The sequence below is a fragment of the Mandrillus leucophaeus genome, unplaced genomic scaffold (genome assembly GCF_000951045.1).
Source record: "Mandrillus leucophaeus isolate KB7577 unplaced genomic scaffold, Mleu.le_1.0 Scaffold122, whole genome shotgun sequence".
NCBI classification, from domain to species: domain Eukaryota; kingdom Metazoa; phylum Chordata; class Mammalia; order Primates; family Cercopithecidae; genus Mandrillus; species Mandrillus leucophaeus.
In genome coordinates, this window is record NW_012100543.1 from 2,551,885 (window position 1) to 2,569,573 (window position 17,689).

At 40.0% G+C, this 17,689-nt stretch overlaps 1 protein-coding gene across 1 annotated transcript in view; it reads left to right on the forward strand.

Moving 5' to 3' along the window:
• Window positions 1-13,416: 13,416 nt before the first annotated feature.
• Window positions 13,417-17,689, forward strand: part of LOC105533091 (cytosolic 5'-nucleotidase 1B-like) — a 46,734-nt gene continuing 42,461 nt past the window's right edge. Inside the window, exons 1-4 of the mRNA XM_011971449.1 lie at window positions 13,417-13,541; window positions 15,384-15,473; window positions 15,803-15,982; window positions 16,580-16,723. Of these exons, the coding sequence (XP_011826839.1) occupies window positions 13,512-13,541; window positions 15,384-15,473; window positions 15,803-15,982; window positions 16,580-16,723 (444 nt within the window). The 5' untranslated portion in view covers window positions 13,417-13,511. The remainder of the gene's footprint in view (window positions 13,542-15,383; window positions 15,474-15,802; window positions 15,983-16,579; window positions 16,724-17,689) is intronic.

Genomic DNA, 17,689 nt, shown 5'->3' on the forward strand with positions numbered 1-17,689 from the left:
CCTAGCAGGTTCTCAATATATGCCATAGCTTATAATCTATCTGTTGCCATACAGATCTATTGCAGAAATGCATGTATATTCCCCTTTGTTCCTATCCCACAGCTTCCCAGCCTGAGATCAGGCTTTAAAATGAATAAGTTAAACAGACCCTGGAGAGACAGAGAAGGTCATTCATTTCATCAGTTAGTCACCCATCCTTCATTCCTTCAAAAACATTTATTGAGGCCTGTGATAAAGTACTAAACTAAAAAGTACAATCAAGGGGTTCATGATGTCACAGAAGAGGCAGACATATAAAATGACAACAGAAATGTGGTGGAATATGTTTGAAAACAGAGGAACACACATGATGTTATTGGAGGAGCATCCAAACCTGGTAACAGCTGCTATTATCTTGGTAGCTGTTTCAAAACTCTCTTGTCTGCATTAATGAAAGAGCTGGGGTAATACCCAGATCTCCCTCTTGAGGCTATCTTTTAAAGCAAGATAAAAATTTAATAAAACATTGACTTCCTTCATAGAAATATATGAGTGGCACTTTAATTGAATAATTATTTCAGACACCTGTGTATATAAAAGAACTACATAAAAAAGTTCTTTTAATGAAAATATATAGAACTTGTAGGGTTTTCATTACCGTAAAAAATGTTCTTGAACACAAAGATTTCAGATAGCAACAAGATCTTTACAATATATTCAAAGTAAATGTGAACACAGAAAAGTTGGGTTGGAATTGAAGGTACCAATATAAACCCACAGTTTTTAATACCATAGACAGGCAGGTAGATAAAGAGATATGGGAATAAACGTGTGTATGTGTGTGTGTGTGTGTGTGTGTGTGTGTGTGTGTGTGTGTGAAGGGGACATCCATCCACTGACAGGGCCTAGAACAAAAAGAACACTTAACGCCTACATATTGACTTCTAAATGCTATTGTTCACCAAAAAAATTACAGCTGTGAAGAAATGGCTAATTCAAGGATGTGACGGAAAAAGTACAAGATAAGTTTGGAGAATTTTGTTACTCTAGAAAGTAAGAAAGTGCTGAAAGAAACATGGAGACATTTCAAAAGCAAGGAAACCCACTTGACAGGGCTTCCAATGGCCAAATCTGGGACAATTTGAGCATCTGCATAAATCATGAACTATACCTACTGAATAAATAAGAATCCATGAGCCCATACTTACAGAAATGAGTAAATGTGAGAGAATAGGAAGTACTTTATTAAAATAGAATACCATCTAATTAACATAAAAGGAATAATGGAGCTAGGAAAACATCAATGGAAGCTAAAACCACTGATGAAAGTTTGGTCAGGATTCTATATTTACACATTTCATCACAACTGCATATTACTTACACAGGGACAATTAGTAACTGAGAAACTTGGAGGACACAAATTCAACCAAGTCACTGAATAATATTAGGACAACTTGACATTACCATTCAGAACGACACAACGTCGCTTCAGTGGCATTCCTGCCCCAAATCTACAACCTGAATCCAATGATAAGGAATTGTCAGAAAACCCCAAAGGAGGGACATACTACATAATATTTTGCTTATAATTTTCAAAAAGTCAAGATCAGCTGGACATGGTGGCTCATACCTATAATCTCAGCACTTTGGGAGGCTGAGGTGGGCTGACTGCCTGAGCCCAGGAGTTCAAGAAAACATGGTGAAAATCCTCATCTTTACAAAAAGTACAAAAATTAGCTGGACATGGTGGCACATGCCTGTAGTCTCAGTTACTCGGGAGGCTGAGGTGGGAGGATCACCTGTGCCTGAAAGGTCAAGGCTGCAGTAAGCCATGATTGTGCCACTGCACTCCAGCATGGGCGACCAAGAGAGACTCTGTCTCAAAAAAAGAAAAAAAAAATCAAGGTCAAAAACACAAAGAAAGGCTGAAGAAATATACCAGTGATAGAAGACTAAAGAGATGAAAACTAAAGGCAACATATGATCCTGGATTTGATCCTAAACAGGGAAAATAATAACTTTAAATTACCTTATGTTGAAGCAGTTGCGAAATGTGAATAGAGACCATAGATTAGATAATAATATTATATCAATGTTAAGTTTCAAGTTTGTGATAGCTACACTATGGTTATGTAAGAGAGCATCCTTGTTTAGTAAATGCACACTGAACTATTTATGAATAAAAGGGCACATTGAGTACAATTTGTTCACAAATTAGGAAAAAAAAGCATCTATGTAAGAGGAAGAAAGAAAAAAGAGACAGAGAAATTAAGTGGAATAAAATATAAACAATTGATGAATCTGAGTTTTAAAAATCTAAGAATTCCTTTTTATAATTTAATTTCAAATTATATTCAACCCTGTATTATTTATTTATTGAATGAACATAATCCTGTTCTCAGTTAATGGTCTAGTAGAGACAAACATATTTAAACAAATACATGAAACATCTTATCAGTAGAGATTTTTACTCTCAGCGCAGTTGTGGCCTAAAATAAGAAGTGATTACTTCCTCGGCTTGGGGAAGTCAGTGCACCTGGTGTAGAAGTTTGTATCAGAAGCGAGAAGGGCAGGAATTAGACAGTGAGCAGGAGGAGGGTGCAGAGTCAAGAAACATTACAGAAGATGAACCAGTAGAACTCAGTGACCAAATGAACAGTTTCATGGTGGAGCCAGGAGAGGCTTTGCATGCCTCTCCAGTCCTGCTCAGGTAACAGAGCTCACTGGAATAAGAAACAGAGGACAAAGAAAAGATTTTGAAGGTAGACAGTAAGTCCAGTTTTGGACACGTGAAGTTGTAGGTATTCCTGGGTCATAATGGCAGCACTCATACCTATATTTACTTAGAATATCCTCTGCCAAACTCTAAAGGAGACTAATCAATTACTGATTGTGCTTTGGCTGAAAGTTGGAAAAATTCAAATAGGCATAGTCTCATTAGAGCCCAGGGTCGATGGAGATAGTATTGGTAGTCTCATTTTATTGTCCTAGAAAGTGCCTCCTCAAACCCTTGTCTACCCTACGGCACAGAAAGTCTTTCTAATTGGGAACACACGATTTTTTATTCATTCTTTTATTCATTCAGGAAACATTTTGTTCAAACACTGTATTAAACACTGGGGATGCAGAGATGAATAATGCATAGGCTCTGTCCTTGAAAGGCATTCACAGATTAGTGGAAAAGAAAAACATAAGAACAAGTAATTATAACTTGGCAGGCCTGGGGCTTAGGACAGAGAATGCACAGGTGCCACGGAAGGGCCCACGGTAAGACACTGGACACGTGATGCGGCTGTGTGGCTGATTTTTACTGGTATTAAGGAATTCAAGCCAAAAGATGCTAGAGAGAAACAGGATGTGACAGGGAGGAAAATGCAGCAATCTGTGATTAATTTGGGATCTTTCCTGAACTATTGATTGGGAGGATGGTGGTCCTGGCCACAGAAACAGAAACACAGGAGCAAAAGCAAGCTTTTTAAAATGTTACTGGACAGGAAGAAGTGGGAAGCCAAAGGAACTAAGTGGAAAAGAAAATGAAGGTCATTGATGCCAAAGCCAAACGTTAAAAAACTGAAAAACATCACTAGAGTGAATTCTATCCATTTTCATCACCAAAAATACAGAATCCAAGCTGGTCCAGACTTGGGACTCTACTCTGAGCTGTGCTGCACTGAGGACACTGCTGACCTACATTTTGCAACAATATCGGGGGTTGGGGGACCTCTAGGAACAAGCTGCTCACTCCTCAAATATAACAGCAAACACACATATTTTCTCACCACTGATGGGGCTTTTGCCAGGAAATCACACAGACCCAAAATAAAAAAACAGGCCAAAGGAAAACAAACAGACAAGACACACAGTCTGTCGTCCACGGGGCACTGCGGTTCAGGGCAGGGCCTTCCCTAGGTGGTCACAGGGTCCAGATAAAACCCTACCCAGAGTGCCTGAAATATGTTTATGCAGGTGAATCGGGAGGCAGGGAACCTGGGAAGACGATGGTTACTGAGTGCCTGTCCTGTGCCAGGCATTGCGCTTGATCCTTTACATTCCTCATTTCCTTTCTCTCTCTGAAGTCACTATTATTATCATTCCTATTTTACAAATGAGGAAATGGGCTGTGAGGGCTAAGCAACTCTCAGAGACACATAGGAAGTGGCAGCACTAATATGAAAAGCCACATCTGCAGAGTATGAAGATGTTTCTTTTCTTGGCAACATGTTGCCTGTCTCAAGGAGGTGAACACGCCACCTGGGAGCTCCTGGTGCCTGAAAGCTCCTACAAGGACCACCCCCACACAAGAAATCCCTTGGTTTCAATGTAGGCAAGGTGTGATTAACCTGTCTTGAGCCTATTTGTTTGATTATTTTCCTTTCTTAAAAGTTACCTAATAAAGTCTCCTCATCCCCACAGTCCCTTTCGGATCATAGGTTCTCCTAGCAAACTGATCAACTCCTGAAGAACCTAGGCTAGAAGTTATTTTCCTGCATTGTTCTACTTAAGGCCTGACCCTGGACAGCAGAATCATGAGGACATCATACAGAACCAGTCAACACAAAGACAGCTTCTGTGAGATCCAAGACACGATCTCATAAACACACCACGATTCCAGGTGCAGCAGCTTAAGTGCCTATGTAAGTCCTACTTAGCACCTGTTCATCTGGCTGGCGTGAAGCAGGAAACTGGATTATTTTCCCTCCTTTGGATGAGGCATAGCACGTTGATTAATGATGTGAGGGAGAGTGAACCAAAGACAGGAGTTCTGTACACAAATGTCTTTCAGGAAAGCTATCACAGGCGTGGGAAAAGAAAGGTGAGCATTGTAAGCGAGGGGTGGCAGACAGCATTTGGTTGATTAGGGTTTGGTTAATGCTGGCGAGTGTCGAACATTCCAACTTATGGCTGTTACTAATGGGAGAAATGGGGTTATTTGTTAATTTTACTTACTAAAGTAAGTGTTGAAGGCAGGATGGAGGGAAAAGGTGAACATGTACCATTTTGGCTAAGCCTAATAAAACATGGAAAAAATTCCTCATGATTTTCTTAAAAAGAGCAAGACATCGATTTTGCACTGGCACCAAGCTCCCTTACCTTTATGAGGAAGTGGTCATCAATTTCCACTTAGCCTGCCCAGTTTTCAAATCCTTTGGCCATCTTCCAAGTGACCTATTTCTTTGTTCATCATGCAGATTTTTGGTGGGATGTGTTACAAAGAACTTCCTGTGAACTTCTTTTGTGCTTTTCTTTGCATGACCACATTCATGTTTCACAAAAAAACTGCAAGATGTGCACAGGCATTTAATTCCTATTTTACAGATAAGATTGAACTCCAGAGCCCTAATCTATGCAAGTAAGTGGCACTTTTATTTTTCAAGACCTTATATTTTATAGAGCATCTTTACATTTGAGACTACCTTCCCCAGGATATTTTTAAAAATTCTTTTCTTAAAGTATAAGTGTTTTTCACTTTTTAAAAATTTTTTCCCAATCCATCAAAGGCATTCTATCTAGTGTCCATGGACAGAGTTCTCTGGTGCTCTGACTCCATAGTAACCCCTGAATCATGCGGATGGGCAAGATGGACTGATTCAAGAACTATGAACTTCAAAGAAAACTTTTTTCTTTGCTGATGACTTCTGAGAGACATGCTCGCCTCTCTGGATAACCTTCCCAGAACTTGTATTTTTCAACTTTGACCTACATGAGTGGAATGTTGATGTAACTGCCATCTGGGAAGCGGCTAGTAGATACACATTGACCTCTAGTCGATATTTTGGACAAGGAATTTTCACTTACCAGCGTTTGGCAAGAGTATTCTGCATATGCACCATGAGCAGGGCCAAGTTTATGAGAAGCTGCTCCTTTGTCATGATCTGAGACCTGTAGAGACTTTTAGAGTGACAGGGTTTGGCTCTGTCCCCATACAAATCTCATATTGAACTGTAGCTCCCATAATTCCCACGTCTTGTGGGAGGGACCTGGTGGGAGATAATTGAATCATGGGGGTGGTTTTCACATACTGTTCTCCTGGTAATGAATAAGTCTCACAAGATGTGATGGTTTTATAAAGGGTTTCCCCTTTCACGTGGCTTTCATTCTCTCTTGCCTGCCACCATGTAAGAAGTGCCTTTTGCCTTCTGCCATGATTGTGAGGCCTTCCTAGTCACATGGAACGGTGAGTCCATTAAGCCTCTTTTTCTTTGTAAATTACCCAATCTTGGGAATGTCTCATCAGCAGCGTGAAAATAGGCGAATACATAGAGATACAGTCTCATTGGATGAAGCTCATACTTAGAAACTATAATAACTTTATTTATCCAATTTTTTGACTATCCAATTAATTACATAGGATTCCAGACTGGCCTATTGTTAAGATACGTATAAAAGACCGGGCCACTGTAGAAGAGAAAGTGTGATTAAACAACCATCACTTCGCAACTTCAGGCAAGTTGTTTCACTCTACACTGCTTGGTGATTAAAAAGTACTAAATAGTATAAAATGCAATGTGTCTAGCATGTGCTTAAAAATATTATTTCTTATTGTCCTTATTTTCTTAACATGAAGATTTCAAGCCACCCCACGGAAGCAGCATTCCAAGAAGATAGTCACCGCAAGCCTTGGCAGCCCTGGACTCAAGCACTCCCATAATGTTATTTTCCCTGCATTATATTAGTTAAAGCATATCACAAGAGAGAGCCAGATTCAAAAGATGGGAAATAGAATACAGCTCCTGATGGGAACAGCTTCAAATTATTGTTCGTGACTCAACTCACCATAGACCCTAACCATGAACCAGTATTTTGGGCCAAGCACATTATATGTGCTACTCATTTATTTCTTCCTAAAAACCCTCCAACTAGGTATAATACCCATTTCATAGACATAAAAAAAAAGATTTATCGATGTTAAGTAACTTCCCTGATGTTAAGCAAGTGGTTAGTAACAGGGTTGGTTTTAAAACTCAAATTTATTTGACCCCAAAACTAATACTGTTACTTTAGTATATTTAGAGCTCAACCATGAAATACACTTCCATTTCTACAGAAAGGAGCTAAGAAGGATATACGACTTTATCCTTGTACTTAATTTTAGGACTATTCCAATGAAGACATCTTGAGTTTGTAAACTTTCTCTGAGGTGTCAATGTGCTCCTAGATCTGTTCCATGCCCACATCAACAATCACAGATCTCAGAAAGGTGCAGGAGAAAGTACACAACTCCTCCAAAAATATCCACACACGTACATCCTGGGGACTTAGTGACAGGCTCTAACACATTCATACATGTTACATTTCCTAGTCGATACCTTTAAAAACAGAATATATCTTCAAATCAGGTGCCCATACTAGCCCCAGATAGTCCATATGCACTGAAACAGATAATGGTGGACACCAATTTGCAAGTCTGAGTTTTATTTATTTAATTCCCTATTTTGAGGATTCACTTAGGCAAAGTCAAATAAGTGTGGAGGACAAAATTCTAAGATGATCTCTCCAAAGACCTTCACCCTTGTGTAATTCCCTGCCCTGGGAATACAACGGGGCATCACTCCCATGATTATGTTATTATACATGGCAAGACAGACTTTGTAGATATAATTGAGCTTACTCATTAGATGATCTTGAGTTAATAAAAAAGAGATCATCCCAGTGAGCATAACCTAATTATCTGAGCCCTTTAAAAGGAGTTTTTTTCTGACTGATAGGATTCAGCACAAGGAAGGTTCTCCATTAATGAGATGGAGGCAGCCATAGAGCAAGGGCCTGAGAGTGGCCTCTAGGAGCCGAGGGTGATTCCCTGGTTGACATCCAGCAACTTGGACTTCCGTCCTACAACCAGAAGAAACTGAATTCTGCCAACAACCCATATGAGACTGGAAGTAGATTCTTCCCCAGAACCTCCAGGTAACAGCTCAACATGGCTGACACCTTGATTTTACCTTTAACAGATTCTAAGCAAAGAATCAAGGTGAACGTCCCCAGACTTTTAACTTAACAGAACTGTGTGATAATAAATGCACATTATTTTAAGCCAGTAAGTTAGTGGTAATGTGTTACATGTCCATGCAAAATTAATACAGCAAGCTGATCTAAGTGACAAGTAGAGATCATAAGAAAATGTGACCCTTTCCCCTTCTCTACAGCCTTTCTGTGAGCCTCAGGAATCATGCACCTATGCTGACTAATCTTAAGCCTGATATTTCCAAAACTATCCACCCCATGACCTAGATTGAGTCCAGTGCTAATCATGTTAAATTTTCTAAGACAGTCTTGATTTGAAATATCACATTAGACCACATTCTTACTAAAATCTGAAAGTGTAGTTACTGCTGCAATGAGGTATCTAGTTATTGGTTATAGGATCACAGCAATGATTTTTTCAAATTTTTATATTCATAATTCACTAAAATATAATGATAACACCTATCTATTATTGCTAGACACCTTCTTATAGTGTCAAAAATCCTCACAGTCTGTATGAGAAGTAGATGTAACTTTTCCAATTTTGATGGCAACAAAACTGAAGTTTGGATGGATTAAATGATTCAAACATATAGACTAGCTAAGGTAAGATTTAAACCTAGGTCAGTCTTGCTCCAAAGTTCAGAATTCTACTGGGTAGTGATGCATCAATCTGTAAAATGGGTTATGAAGAAAGCAAATTAATGATTACTCAGGGCTGGGCAGGGGATGAGAAGTTAGGGGTTATATCTGTTGAAAATATGCTACAATTCAGCTGCGTTTATAGTTGCATGACTACAAATATTTTAAGAACCATTGAATTGTACACTTTAAATAGGTGAATCGTATGGTGTGCTAATTATATGTCAATAAATCAGGATTTTTTTAAGGCAGTAAGAAGTGTTTTGTTGGGGAAATCTAGATATAAGAAGCTTGCAAAGGAGGCAAGGAATGGGAGAAAGACTCAGTCATGGAGAGTCTTGGATATCATACTAATTTGTTTCCAAGAGGAAAAAAAAGGTTCTCCACAAAGGGTTTTAAATAAGGGAGTGAAAGAATCTATTGGTGTTTTAGAAAGATCTCTTTAGTGGCTATATAATGATGGATTTCAGGAGGACACAATAGTACAGTTGAGGAGGTTGGTGAGGAGACTCTTGCACAGCTCACTGGAAAAGATGAAGACCTGGCAAAAGCTAATGGAATGCAAGGGTGCCTGGTGTTTGAGAGACACTGCTGAGAACAAAGACAAGCAACTTGTAAGAACCTCAGATAAAGGAGAGAAAGGAATGTAAGACTGGGGTTTCTAGCTTGGGAGTTCAGCTTCTTGAGCAGGTGCTGCCTCCCCTTTGTGGAATCTGGGAAACTGAACCCAAGGCAATGTGGGGAGAGGGAGGAAGGAAGGTAGGTACCTTAGAAGTTCTACTGAGAGTCTAGGGCTCAGCCCTCCAGTCAAACACCAATGATACTGATACCTGGGTCTTACACTCAGAGATTCTAATTAAACTTGTCTGTGATTGTGGCCTGGAAAGATCCCAGGCACTGGGATTTTTAAAAGCTCTCAGGTAATTTTAATGTGCAGCCAAGGATGTGAACCTACAACTTGGACAGTTCCTTTCCAACTGAGGAAGTCAGAAAAGGACGCAGCTGTTGCTGGGAACTGCTTATGGTCCAGCCAATCAGACAGGGCCCTATTGAAAAAAAGGGTGCTGAGGAGTTGATGGGTGTAGCACACCAACATGGCACAAGTATACATATGTAACAAACCTGCACATTGTGCACATGTACCCTAGAACTTAAAGTATAATAATAAAAAAAAAAATGAGGCTTTGTCTTGAGCATTGGAGTCTGACAGACCCATTCTAGAGACTGTTTCACTAATCTTTACTACAGGAAATGATATTTAAGATGGGAGAGGATTATTTGATGTTGTTCACATGGGGTCAGTGGACCAGCTAGAGCTTACCTGTGAGTATGAAGAATTCCTAATTACTCTGGCTTAGTGATTAGGAAAGTGTGGTGTTCAGTCCAGCAGTATCAGCTTTATCTGGGAACGTGTTACACATTTAGGCTTTGGGCCCTATCCAGGTCTACTGAATCAGAAACTCTGGGGGGAAAAGCCCCAAAATTTGTGTGTATGTGTTTTGTAAGAAATTAATTAAACTTTAAAAAATTTTTCAAATAATTATAGATTCATAGGCAGTTGCCAAAAAAAAAAAAAAATACAGAATGATTCCATTACCCTTTGCCCAATTTAGACATTCTACAAAACTATAGTACAATATCACAGCCCAGGTGTTGACACTGATACAACCAAATAAAAAATATAGACTTTCCATCACCACAGAGATCTCTCATTTTGCCCTTTTCTAGCTACACCCACTTAACTTCACCCACCTCTTCATGCTGGCAACCACTGACCTGTTCTCCATTCTATAATTGTCGTCACTTCAAGAATGTTATACAAATGAAATCATATAGTATATAACTCTTGGGGACTGGCTCTTATTTTTACTCAGCATAATTCTCTGTGGAGTCATTCAGGTTATTGTGTGTATCAACAGTTTGTTCCTCTGCATTGCTGAGTAGTTTTCCATGGTACGGATGTGCCATAGTTTAACCATTCTCCTGTTGCAAAGTCACTTTAACAACCTCTCAAAGTAATTCTGATGCACTCTCAGGCTTGAGAACCCCTGATCTCTAGAAAAAAAAGCTTTAAAGGACAGGAAATAAACAGCACTTTTCTGGGTTTTCTTCCCACACACTAACTTCATGGTCCTCCTCAAAGGCATAAGTAAATGACTTTTTAAAATTTCCACATGGCCAGGAGCGGTGGCTCACGCCTGTACTCGCAGCACTTTGGGAGGCCGAGGTGGGTGGATCACCTGAGGTCAGGAGTTAGAGACCAGCCTGACCAACATGGTGAAACCCCATCTCTGTCAGATACAAAAATTAGCCAGGTGTGGTGGTATATGCCTGAAATCCCAGTTACTCGGGAGGCTGAGGCAGGAGAATTGCTTGAACCTGGGAAGTGGAGGTTGCAGTGAGCCGAGATCATGCCATTGCACTCCAGCCTGAGTGACAGAGCAAGACACTGTCTCAAAAAAAAAAAATTCCACCACTACTGTTAACACAATATTCTGTATCCTGCTTATCGCTGTTAAGCAAATGCATTTCTTAAAAGATTCGTGTATTTATATTCAACAAATATTTATGGACGTACCTCCCAGTAACTATTCCAGGCAAGAAGAAAGCAGCAGTAGAAAAGATACATAGGTCACTTCTCACAAGTAGCTTTTGCTTCAGCAGGACCAGAAAAGACAATAAGCATATAAAGTCTTGTGAAACAAAGTCAGGTTGAAACAAATGTCATGATTGAAAATAAAGTGACGTAAGGGTTAAAAGATGAAGGAACTGAGGTCCCATTGTTAGTGACAGTCAGAGAAGTCCTCTCTGAGGAGATTGCTTGAGAGCAGAGTTAACTAAAATAAGGAATTAAGGCACGTGAATATATGGGCCGCTGCAGCAGACGGAGCAGCAAATTTAAGTCTTGCAACAAGAACATGCTTAACCTATTATATGGTTTGGATATTTGTCCCCTCCAAATCTCATCTTAAAAGATGACTCCCAATGTTGGAGGTGAGGCCTAGTGTGAGGTGTTTGGGTCATGGAGGTGGATCCCTAATGGATGGCTTGGTGCCCTCCCATGGTAATGAGTTACCAGGATATCTGATTGTTCAAAATAATCTGGGACCTCCTCCCTTCTCTCTCTTGCTCCTGCTCTCATCATGTTACACACTTGCTCCTTCTTTGCCTTCTGTCATGATTGGAAGCTTCCTGAGGCCTCACCAGAAGCACACGCCAGCACTATGCTTCCTGTATAGTCTGCAGAAGTATGAGTTGAAAAAACCTCTGACTCAGGTCAGTTCATGCTTTTGCACAGGCTTCCAGACTGTGGAGGAAGGGACTCTAGCCCACAGCTCTAGATTTGGTATATTAGGCTTCCCTAAGTGAAGTCCTGCTCATGAAACCTATAACAGAAGCCTTTGCTCCTTCCCTTGAAGGAGTGCTAACAAGCCATAATGAGTTTATAATCCTGAATAGTAGAAATAAAACACCTTATTACAATGAGATGAAATTCACGTTAGCTGCTCTGGCCCCCAAACATAGAATATTAAGAGAATAAAGATGCTCTTGGTACTTAAGGGTATGATTTTAATAGAGAAGGTAAGGTTCTCTGAAGTTACTCTGAAATGTATAGCACTTAGAACTTTGATTGTCTACATAACTTATAAAAATTATTAAACAATAACATCATAACCATGCAAAAACAAAACACCCCTGTACAAATTTTGGGTAGAATGGTGGGGGTTGGGAGTACAGTGGGGAGTAGAGGAGAGATGAAATAATTTAAACCCAGGCACTCTTACCTACAGTCTGAATGTTTTACTCACTAAAAGATCCTTGGATAACTTAAATTAAAACCATCAACAACTTCCGATATTCAACCTTAGCTATCAACTTGTCCCATGAAAACAGGCCAGAAACCTGCCTCAGTCCCTTATGATTTCATCAGCTCAGGTTGGCATGGCACATGTCTCCTATCTAAAGCCTGGGTGAAGATAAAAGGAGAAAACTAAAATGAAGAACATGTTTAGATTCTGTAAACCAGAGTTAGGGGCTACTTTTTACAAATATCAATCCTACTGGTTCCCTGTTACTTGCCAAAATGAATCACGAACTCATTTGTGGACCCCATCATTTATCCATGTTCACTCTCCCAGACTTTGGGGGGCTTTCCTCAGATCTGGAAACTATTTTTGACAGCTGAGATTTTGTTCTAGACATGGAGTTTAAACCTGAGTTTGAGTTTAGCTTTAGTGTTTAAAGGGTTAAGGATGGGGCAGCCCAGGGTTAAGGGTTAAGGATGGGGCAGCAAAGGTAACATTCTACACTGAGTCTAGCCATGGGGAAAGGACTTTGTCAGTGTCTTCCTCAACAGGTTTTGCCATTGAAAGAAACATGAGACACTAAAGCTAAACTCAAACTCAAGTCTAAACTCCATGTCTAGAACAAAATCCCAGCTGTCAAAGAGAGTCTCTAGATCTGAGGGAAGCCCTCCAAAGTCTGTCTGGCAGAATGAATATGGATAAATGACTGGATCCACAAATGACTTTGCCATTCATTTTGGCAGTACCAGGAAACACACAGCCACAAATGAGATTAATATAATGAATGGGAGAGAAATGCTTAAAAAGATGTAAAAAGAAGGAAGTGGTAATATTGATATTGCTACATATTGAACATCTGAACAATGTTTAGACATCAATTTCCAAAAACAAAGACAATGGCTATGAGCAGATGCACTCAAAATGAAGAAATATTTTTTTTTTATTTTTTAAGAACAGGTTAATCACATATTCACAGAGTCAGTTTGTTACTATGGAATCACATATGATGTCATAAATTTGACATTCTAAATGCAAAGCTAGACTGAACAAGGGAAGTGACAGGAAATGGAGCTGGGGAGACAAAAATCTGGATAACAACAAAAGAATTTCAACAGTTAAAAAATGAGTCAAACATCTCTCAAACAGAAAAAGGTGAGTGAATCGAGTGTCTTAGAATCTTGCCATGGGGCTGAAGAAATGTGGACATCAGTCCATCATTTGCCTCTGCAAAGGCTCTGCAACAACCAAATAATTTCAGATAATGGCTTCATGTAGAGGAAAAGAGAAGGAAGAGAATAAAGGCAATGGAAAGAGCAGAGAAATGGGAAGAAGGAGAAATTTTTAAAAAATGAAGACAGAAAAGAAAAAGATTAAAACATGTAGTATACAAATCATTCCAATAAGTCAGTATTCATTTAGCATATACTCATATGTTAGCAGTAAAAGGTAAAAACAGTGGCTGTCTTTGAAGAAGGCATGACCTAGTAGGAGACAGAACAGACAAAGGACAGCTCATTGCTCTGTAAAAGTATATACAAAAGACACAAGCAACACAGGGCAATATTTCACTCTGGGAACTTCCCCCAGGTCACATGGAGCTGGGTTTTGAAGAACATAAGAGAGAAGAGGAGACCATAAGGAAATAAGGGTAGTGTATGCAGGCAAATACAAGTAACTTGGTATTAGTAGAACACAGTGATAAAGTGTAGAGTGAAGGGCATGCAAGTAGCAGGTACACAGGAATACATCATGAGGCTCCTGGTCGAACCAAGTGAAGAAAGTGTTTATCCAGGATTGAAGCATTACTAGATTTACATCTTGTAAATATTACTCTAAATAAATACGGTGGACAGATCTAGAAGTGGAGAGGATTTAAGGCCATGAAACCTGCTCGAAAGGCTATATTCTAAAAACGTAGTCCCAGGATGGTCAGAGGCCTGGAACAACGCAATGATAATTGAGATAGAAAAAAGGAACTGGATTTAAAATATCATTTGGAATTAGAAGTAAGAGGATATTATGGTGACTGCTATGTATGTGTATAAGGAAGGTGAGGGTTGATGAAAAGATTATAAATTAGTTCAGGAGCCGTACAGCTATGCCATTCTCTCATGCAACTAACATTCTCATGCAACTGACATTGATGAGATTTTTCCTGCTGCAAAACATAGAGCTTAAATGGATGACTATAGAGTGCTCTAGCGGACCTTGGTCTAACCTAGAAGTTGTGCTCCTTAAACAGATAAATAACACTAATCTTGATCACATTGCGGCCACTTACTTATCATAAAACAGTTTAAATAATACTCCAGTAAGTATCTCCTCCAAATGAAAATGAAAACATAAATATTTGAGTAGAGTTCCACAAAGTGAGTTATCTTCTTGTGCTCTGTTACTTGGTTTTCCCTATCTGTTGTTAATTTGTTGGTAAGAAATCCCTTTCCACTCTACATCTATGAGTAATTACATGATAGGAACAGAAGACATGACTTTCAATAAATTTGTATGAGATTAAGGTCCTTATATTTAGAAATCAAACTAATATTGGTGAGGCTAGATCCACAGAGAATTTGAGCTATAGTGATGATGAAAATGAGAAAAAATTGAATTCTAAATGGTAAGGAAAAATAAGTTTCATAAGTAGCAATCTTCAGAGTAACAGAGGAAAAAAAAACTTATTCTACATAAACAACTTCACAATTCTCTAATATTTCCCATGTTATCAGTCTTTAAACAATAAATGCTTTATATCTCAAATCTATGAACCAACAAATTTCTATATTAAATTTTGTTTATATAATTCTTTTTAATAAAATATGTGTTATCTTTTACTCATTCTTGTTAGAACGGGGGAAACTAAGGTCTAGAGTTTATATCTTTTTATATAAGCAAATAAATAAATTCCATGTTTTCTTTATCCTTGTATTCTTAAAGTCAAGGTTCCTAACGCCCTGAGATTAAAAATTAATAAACATTCTTTGTTTCCATGTCAAGAATGAGCCCGGAATGAGGTCCTCAAAAGAGAGTCTAGAAGCAGAAAAAAGAAAGGAATCTGACAAACAAGGAGTTCGTCTGAGCAATCAGGTGAGCCGATCTCTGTAGCAGAGGTGAGGAAATTAAGGAGCAGAGAGCATAAAGGAAAATGTTAGGGGGCAGGGAGTTCTGGGAGAGAAGACTAAGCTGTTGAGAATTGTATTAAGGCATCCCTAATGTCCTCATGAGGAAGTTAAGGAACTAGGAGAGGTTGGGCCCTGCCTTCCCCTCCATCCATACCCGACTGTTCACTTAGAATGTGTGGAACCACAGCAGGCTCCTCTGCTCAGCCTACACAGGGAGGAGACTGATCTTTGTTCAAATCAGGGAGGGGAGGGGGTCTGGCCATCGCATTGACCACTTTCTGCACAATCTTTCAGATGAGGCGTGCAGTCAATCCGAATCACTCGCTGAGATGTTGCCCCTTCCGGGGTCACTCGTCGTGTAGACGCTGCCTTTGTGCAGCTGAGGGAACAGCCCTTGGCCCCTGCCGCACAATACGTATTTATATTCACATGTGCCTGTTGTGGGAGCAGGGCCAGCAGATCACCATGATGAGGGTGAGCAGAGATCGCACTACTGATTCTGGAGGGGAACCACAGACAATCTGGGTGAGGGGAAGAATGTGGCAAATAGAAACTCTTTTACTTTGCTGCTTCCTGGTCTCCTTCATTCTTGTTTCTCCTAAAAGGAAAGCTTGAGGGCTCCATTCCTTTTAAGCAGCTGCTTTAGAGTCCCCCTGCAACCTCAGTGGGGCACCAGCTGCCCTCACCTTTAGAGTCTGGTAAAAAACGGTGGATATATCATTTCAGCATCAGTTAACAGGCTTATCCTCGAGGGAAGAAGTGAGGAAAAGGGAGGAACAATGGTGAACCATACTAAGTTCCATATACGAGGAGTCACAGTGAAAAAATATGTTTGCATCTTGGTTTTGGATGCTCTTTCAAATGGACCCCCACATAGATGCTCCAAACAGAAGTGAGGACTTGACCAGAGTTAGAACAGTACACAAGAGTTCAGGTTAAGAGTCAATGAGGCCAGGGATCTTCTCACTGGGTGCTGCTATATTCAGCCTGACATGACTATTCTGCAGGCACCTGTATAGAAGGAGTGGGTGACAGGGTTTTACGCCCTTGGGTTTCTTCTTTCCATCACAGGGATCACAAGAATCATCACTGCGCAAGACAGACTCTCGAGGGTACCTTGTGCGCAGTCAATGGTCTAGAACATCCCGCAGCCCATCCACCAAGGCTCCATCCATAGATGAGCCTAGAAGCAGGAATACCAGTGCTAAGGTAGAGGTAAAGATGAAAGGGAGGAGTAGATGATAGAATAATAACAAGGGTTAACATTTATTGACGCTTTCTATGTGCAAGGCCCTGTTTATGTGCTTTACATGTGTTAGCTAATTTAGCCCTCAGGAGAACTCCCTTCCGCCCATAAATCCCATTTTACCACTGAGAAAACTGAAGTATAGAGGGAACTTGTTTAAGGTTTCACATTAATAAGTTGTAGAGCTAGCATGAAAACCCAGGGGCTCTAGATCTAGAGGCTGCACACTTCCTCCTTCCTTCCTTAATTCGACAAATAGTTATTAACTGTGATTCTCAGAAGAGAGAAGGAAATGGTCACCACAAGAGAAAAAGAGTGTCAGATTGTGTGGGGCTTTGAGTCTTTAATTAGGCCTGACCACATAAGCAATTAAACAAAAAAAAGTTAGTTTTGAGATTAAGATTTTGGAAGCAGAGCGAATGATCCAGATCCAGCCACTGGGAGAGCATGCATTCCTACCCAATTCATCATCTCTATCGCATTTGACTCAATCATCTAAACAAAAACATCCTTTTTTGAGTCATGTGTGAAACAATCTGAAATCATACATGGATGCCTAATAACTTCTTGCTCACCTTAGTAAAGGAGATTTTTCTCTAGAATAGTCCTCTCCTGTTTAGGAAAATGATTCAATATAACTGTAGTCCCCTGGCACAAGGAGCTCTGAAGGCCCTGGAGAGATGCTCCAGTCTCCCGACAAGCGACTTTCCCAGCCATCACTCTAACATTCACATGGGGAGCGGGGAGAGACATGCCCCAAGGAGATATATAGAGTGTTCTGGTGAGAATGTCTGGCCCACTTTGCTCACGGAGTTAACTGGAGGTCACACACTAAGGCACTGGCCAAGCAAGATCCATTCTGCACGCCCTCTGTCCTACCTGCAGGCCTCTGACTGAGTAGGTATATGCCAAGCAGGGGACAGAACTTTGCAAAC